General features: G+C 38.3%; 1 protein-coding gene across 1 annotated transcript in view; it reads right to left on the bottom strand.

Annotated features, from left to right (window-relative positions):
- Positions 1-430: 430 nt before the first annotated feature.
- LOC115217520 (egl nine homolog 1-like) overlaps positions 431-7,672 on the bottom strand; it is a 47,375-nt gene continuing 40,133 nt past the window's right edge. The window contains exon 5 of the mRNA XM_036507581.1: positions 431-672. Within this exon, the coding sequence (XP_036363474.1) occupies positions 479-672 (194 nt within the window). The 3' untranslated portion in view covers positions 431-478. The remainder of the gene's footprint in view (positions 673-7,672) is intronic.

The raw sequence follows: 7,672 nt of genomic DNA on the forward strand, positions 1-7,672 counted from the left end.
TGCCAGCACCGCCTTGGCTGGCTTCCGTGCCGGTGGCACGTTAAAAGCTCCAACCAATCGTGGCCGATGACGGACCCCCCTGGCACCTGTGCAGGCGGCACGTAAAAAGCACCCACTACACTCGCGGAGTGGTTGGCGTTAGGAAGGGCATCCAGCTGTAGAAACTCTGCCAGATCAGACTGGAGCCTGGTGCAGCCCCTGGCTTCCCAAACCCCGGTTGAACCGTCCAACCCGTGCTAGCGCGGAAAACGGACGTTAAAAAAAAAAACCTGCACTCACATCTGAACCAGAGACATCAAGGGATTACAAGTTTTGGCACCAAAAGATACAAACTGGCAAGGGGACATGTACTGAGATCAATGTGTTAAAAAGAAAAAAAATTATTTATAAAATTTATAACAAAAGTAAATGAATAAGATTGAATTTATATAGAGAGGGATTTACATAAAATATGTGAGGTACCCATAAGTATGATCTTTCAAAATTCACTTATTTTGGGGTTGCCAGAAATTTGGTCTATATTTGTTCCTTTTGATGTCTTTCCAAGTGTTCTGGTTGTTGTTGTTATTGTAGCAGCAGCAGCAGCAGCAGCAGTAGTAGTAGTAGTAGTAGTAGTAGCAGCAGCAGCAGCAGTAGCAGCAGTAGTAGCAGCAGCCTTCTTCAAATTCAAATCTGGAATGTGTAAGTTTGAAAATCAAAACCACTAGTGAATAATGACTATATTTGGTATTGGTGGCCAGAGTTAATTTTAGTTTTATCTGTTACTAGCAGTATCGCCCGGCGTTGCTCGGGTTTGTAAGGGAAATAACTATATAAGCATTTTTAGAGAGTTACTTCCCTTATAGATGCCAATTCGGGCTTTCTTAGCCATTTCTGTTTTGGTGTCTTCAAGCCATGAAGTCGTTGTTCTAAAAGAACGCTGGTCTCCTTGACAATGCTTTACGACGTTGATTTCCTTACACTCCCTTCCCCACAGCTTCATGAGGGAGGGAAGAAGGGGGAGAAGCAAACACAGGTGCAGGTGTTTGAGCATGGACGCCAACTCCGCCGCCATCGACACACGAAAAATTATGCATTAAAATGGAATAAAAAATGATGTTAAATTATTTTTAAAATCGTAGACTCATCGTAGACGCGCGCTAATAGCCAGATGGGCTCGATATTAATCACGACTATAAGATACCCGAATTTGGTTAAACTGCACCGCAAAATGTGGGAGGAGTTAGGAATCTAAATCGAAGGGGACAGACACTCACACAACTACAGTTTTATATATATAGATATTCATCTGTTAGCTGGACTCTTTCATGACATCCACAGACATTTTTACACTCAATCATCTTTGACATCAGTTTATGATAGGCATTAACCAACAAAAAGGAAAGCTTAATTTCCATGTCTAAAGGTCTTATGGAATATTCAAGAAATTTTTGGTGAGCTTATAAAAACCTTGAAATTTTGATATCACTAGGGATTTTTTCGTAATAAACATGTGTCTAAAGACAGATATTTAATATATATCTCATCCATTAACTTATACTCTTAAAAGAGTATCCTTGTTATAAGTGTCCAACATTTATACAAGATCTCTCAGCTCTCATCTTTTAGCAATTTCATTGTTTCTTAATTCACACACTTAACAAACATATAATAAATTCTAAATTATGCATATAAAAGTGTTTGTTTATTACTGTTCACGAATATGATTTCTTTCTTTACTTTCTTTATTAGTTTCACCTCAAGAGCTTGGCCAGCTGGGGCACTGTTGTTAGCTTTGTTACACTTTCAACACTTGAAACCTCCTCTGATATGTGCCATTTGGCAAATGAGGGAGTTTGATGTTAATGCCCTCATCTGCATTTTTTGCCAGAAGGTAGGTTCCTCTGGAATTCTTGACAGGAGGAGATCCAGTTTTGTTTTGAAGATGCCTACATCTATGTGGGCCTCTCAAGCTTTTTGGGAGGATATTGAAGAGCTGTTGGTCCTGTTTCCTGATGGCAATGTTGGGATTTTTGGTACTATGCAGTGGCACCCCATTATGCTGTTTGTGTAATTTTCAATGCCAAAGTTTGGTACAAGTTCTTCTAGGAGTTTCCAGATGTATATCACTTCATATCTTTTCCACCTTCTTTCTAGGGAGTAGAGTCTTAACTTTTATAGTCTCTCCAAGTAGATGACATGTTGCATTGAGATGATCTTCTGTGTTTAGCTTTGCTGGATTGCTTTGAGTTCCATCATTAATTTTACACTGTGTGATGACCATAGTTGAAAGCAATAATTTAAATGGCAGAAGACAAATGTCCCCCAGAGGACCATCATTGTTTCCTGTTCTCTTATTCTGAAAGTTCTAAGGATCCATCTGGTCAATTGTCTACATTTTATTGCCAGTCTAGTAATATGCACCTGGAAACAGGCATCATTACTCATGTCAATAAGTAATGATTTGATTCGGGGATTGCAATCCCTCCTGGGCCAGTGTATCCTGTTTACTTTTCATTCAGTTCCATGTGTTGGTAATGCAGGGCTTGGAATTTTCCAGTATTAAACTGCATGTCATTGTCCTCAGTCCACCAGTATATTGTGTCCAACCCCTGTTGCAGGTGTGCAATATCTCTAGGGTTCTGTATCCTCTGAGAGACTTTTGTATCATCTGCAAGGGCAGTCAAAGATATTTGTTTCACTTAAAGTTTATTCTACATATCAAAACCACTATGTAAATTACCAGTCCTTCTTCGTCTGTAGAATGTCAGTATCATGGAACTACCCTCTCTGCTTATGTCTTTCTTATGATTGTCAGCTCACAACATTTTAATCAGAATATCAAAATATTGATTTCACCAGTTTTGGAAGACTTGCAAAGGACATGAGCACCATTCCTTCCTCTAGTACACAGCAAAGGAAAAAACAAATTTAACTTTTGCATCCATTCTTCCATCCTTCTTCTCTTCAGACTATTCCTGAGATGCTCATGATGGTAGAGTCCTCAGGCTCCTCCTTCATAGGATCATATCAGAAACAACCATCATTAGATTTTTTTATATGGAACCCCAAGCATAACCAACTGAGACCATGGATATTATCCCCCCCCCCACTTCATTTTTGGTCTACCCCTACGACTCCTGCCTGTTGATTCAGCTTGAAAAATCGATCTTGTATTAATTTCGAAATCTCTGTTGCTAAAATCTATGTTTGATTGTGAGACAACTCTTCAGTTATTTATATCTGCCAGTGTGAGTTACTTTTTTTATTTCTAACACTGTTAAGTTTTTCCAGCTCTTTCTTTCTGTCTTTGCACATACACACACATGCATGCATACACACATACACATATACATGTATGTATTATATGTGTATGAATATATGTTCATAGGAATGTTTGTATGTATGTATGTATGTATGTATGTATGTACGTACGTACATATGTATGTTTGCATGTATGTATGTGTGTATGCATGTCTGCATGTATGTATGTGATTAGGGATTTATGTGAAAAAAACATTAAGGCGTTCAATATACAATTGCAGGGAAGTGAGTAGTAGAGCCTGATATAAATGTATTTATTTTTTCAAAGTAAGTCATGTAGGGAGGAGTAGAGCTCATGATATGTTCAGCCCTTCCCAAACTGGTGATATTGCTGCAGAGATCAGTTTCAGAGGGTTGCAGTTCTGCAGAAGAATGAATGCATTTAAGATAAGGTCTTAGAGATAAGATACAGTGTGTCAGATAGACTGAAGTGGAGAGAGTATGCTGCAAGTTGGTTCAGGAAAGCAGAAGCTGTTGTGTTAGTGTTAGATGAAGCAAATATAAAACACCACATGTCAGTTTGCTAATGTCTGTAGTGTGTTAGCAAATAAGTCTTTACTAATCTGTGTAATAGCCTTTTGTTGGGTCTGGTCTAATTGATACCATTAACCTCAGTATTGATGGATCTAAGGTATTTCTGTGTGTGTGTATGAATGTGTGTGTGTGTGTGCATGTGCAGCAACCCGTAGTTGCAAGCTATAATCCAAAGTCAATCTAAAAGTAACTACATCATTTAGTAACTGTCATGTTGTTTCACATAAAAATTGATATAAATTTTGGCAAAATCTCAATGGACAAAATAAAGATAAGTGAAATCCACAACATAACGCATAAACACCCCCTGACATTCTGCATCATATGCCACTATGCTATAGAACCATCTTCACTTCAGCAGAACTGAACTGATACTGGCATGGAACCAATGTATGGATCTAATGGTATAGTTACTGAAATATAAATAATATTCATACATACAGCACCATTATCTGGAGGAGGAAAAGAAGGGAAGAGAAGCAATATATATATGTGAAAAGCTCTCTCTCTCTCTCTATCTATATATATATATATATATAGAGAGAGAGAGAGAGTGAGTGAGAGATGTGATATATATATACTCACATGTGTGTATGTGAATGTGTACATATATATGTATATGTATGTGTGTGTATATCTCATGTATCTCCCCCCTCTCTCTCTATATATATATATGTATATGTATATGTATATATATATATATGTGTATTAATCTTCATCGAGATTTTCAATGGGTTTTTGTCATTGCTGATATACCGCATCCTATTCTCGATGCTGATTGCTTGGATCATTTTAATCTATTGGTAGATGTCAGGCATTGGAGGCTTCTCGACGGTACTACATCGCTCTCCACGCCAACAAGAGGTTCTACCAATGCGGTTCTTAGCCCGACATTTTTTGTTGCCAACCATGGAGATGCCTTTCATTCTCTTTTGGCTTTATTTCCAGAGCTAGTGGACATTACTTTTCAGTCGGCAAAGCCTGCCCACTCGACCCTTCATTTTATCACCACCACTGGCCCGCCTGTTTTTTCGAGCCCACAGCATCTTGCGCTTGACTATCTCAAAATGGCTAGGGCCGAGTTTGAGCACATGCTCCAACTTGGCCTGATACACCCCTCCACCAGTCCATGGGCGTCTCCCCTTCACTTGGTGCGAAAAGGGGAGTCTGATTTTCGCCCAGTAGGAGATTATCGATGCCCCAATGCAGTAACGATACCAGATCACTACCCAATAAGAATTCTTCAGGTTTTTCGGCGAATCTTCATGGCTGTACCATTTTTTCAAAAGTTGATCTTATACGTACTTATCACCAAATATCATCAACCCAGCTGATGTTCCGAAAACCGCTATTACTACCCCTTTTGGGTGCTTTGAGTTTTTATACATGAGTTTCGGTTTGAGGAATGCTACCAGCATGTTCCAACATTTCATTGATGAAGTTGTCCACGGTCTTGATTGAATTCTGGTTGAATTCCAGTCTTTATTGCTTTATTTTTAAAAAATGCATAGAGAGACATATACTAACAACTCTTCAGCTAACAGGCTATCATCATCATTATCATCATTTAACATCTGTTTTCCATGTTGGCATAGGCTGGACGGTTTGACAGGAGCTGGTAAGGGTGGGGATCATACCAGGCTCCATTGCCTGTTCTGGCATGGTTTCTATAGCTGGATACCCTTCCTCGTGTCAACAACTTTACAGAGTGTACTGGGTCCTTTTTATGCGACACCAGCACCAGTGCTTTTTATGTGGCATCAGCACCAGTACTTTTTATGTGGCACCAGCACTAGTATCAATTCTACTGTGGTGGGTCTTCTTGAGAACAGCAAGATGCCAGACATCTTGGCCCTTTGTCATCTCCTTTGTAAGGCTCAATGTCTTGAGATTGGCCTTCAATACTTCATTCCATCTCATCTTCTATGCTTCAATACTACAAAACACTCTACTTCAAGCACAATTAAACTTTAATTTGAATAAAACATCTTGCCATCAATAAGGACAGGAGTCATCTAGTCCCTATCAACCCTCCTGACACACCATCATTAATTCTACCCTCAGCAACAATTGGTTTGTCTATCTAACAAAACATATTACTCATACTCACCTCTAGTAAATATAGCAGCAATCTATGACTTTCAAAATAGAATTATTTATTCTACCATTATTGATTTACTTGTCAGACTAGATGTTATTTGGAAATTTTAGATATATTTACATAAATTATTAAAACTCCCAGCAGACTGATTTCTATACTTGGCAGAAATAACTTAAAAAGTGAATGGCTCACAGAGATCTAAAATAGGTACCATGTAGAGGTAAAGCAAGTGTACAATGTGATGTGCAAGTGTTTAACTCACTCACTTGAAATATTTTTATGAATAGAATTTGTTTTCCATGTGAATGCAGACATAACTGCGTAGTTAAAAAGTTTGCTTCTCAACTATGTGATTTTAGATTCAGTCCCACTTCATGGCGCATTAGGCAAGTATCTTATACTTTAACCCTGAGTCAACCAAAGCCTTGTGAATGAATATGGCCAATGGAAGCTGAAAGAAGCCCATCATATATGTAGGTATGTATGTGTGCATGCATATATCTATGTATAAGTAAAAGCTTATGTGTGTTTGTATCTCCTTGTCTTGACATCATGTGATAGTCGTGAGCATCACTGCCATACAGGTGGTGTCATTAATTTCCAGTCTTCCATGAAAACATGTCCAGTCAAGAGAATATATTAGCATACTTGGAAACAGGTGGTGATTGGTGACAGGAAGGGAGTCTAACTGTAGAAAATCTGCCTAGATGAATTCCATCTGACTCCTGCAAGTATGGGCCAGATGTTAAACAATGATGATGACATTTCAGTGCAATTTTCTAACCATTTAATTTTTCTACATCAATTAGTGTACAGTTTTGTGTACATATTTAGTGAGTCTTCCATCATTATTTATGCATATACATAAAGTCTATAGTTCAGTGAAGGTGGTCACAAAAAGAGTGACACATGTCTGAAGTTGTCTCCTGTACTTCTCAAAACAATCCAAATACTATTAGCTCATGACTAATTATTATAATTATTTTCAGTAAGCTTTTTAATACTCCCTTTACTAAATATGTTAAAACTAACTTAATTAAATCAGGAGATAGCTTGGCAATATATCAAGAAAAAGAAGGATGGTCTTTCAAACATATAACTGTGATGCTTACCAATAATTAATAATCATGATTGATCACATGGAAAGAAACTATGAATTATAACATACATCACTTCTTCATGTGTCACCCTATAGATGATAGCAATTATGGACCAACCCTACCTGTCCTACACACCTAAGTTAGCAAGTTATTGGGTTGGTCCTTCTGCAGTCAGTTAGTAAGGTGAAGAATCTCTCTTTTTCCCATTTTCTTTCCATCAATTTCTCAGTTGTTACTAAGTGCTCATGGCTTTGTCTTCTCATATGCTAGCATTAATTTGACAGTGTGACAAAACTTAACAGGTCCAAAGATTGCATTGTGCTCCAATGCGATGCTCTTCCTAATGCCAACCACTTTACAGAGTGTACTGGGCAGTTTTCTTGTGGCACAGCACTATTGAAGTTGAGATGCAGCTTTCAAGACTATGATACTGGCGTTCAAGACTAATTTACTGGTGTTACAGCAGAAAGGGTGGTTTTATGTCTGGAAATGAGTAGTTAAAGTGTGAGGCTTCACCAGTCACTGCATTCGCCACCCTCACACACTCTTTGCATTCATGTGAAGTCTCTACTCCCTACTCATGCACCTTTGGCAATACCCTACCATTTATATTCTGACCCTCATATCTTGAGAG

This window comes from Octopus sinensis, linkage group LG11, assembly GCF_006345805.1.
Source record: "Octopus sinensis linkage group LG11, ASM634580v1, whole genome shotgun sequence".
NCBI classification, from domain to species: Eukaryota; Metazoa; Mollusca; class Cephalopoda; order Octopoda; family Octopodidae; genus Octopus; species Octopus sinensis.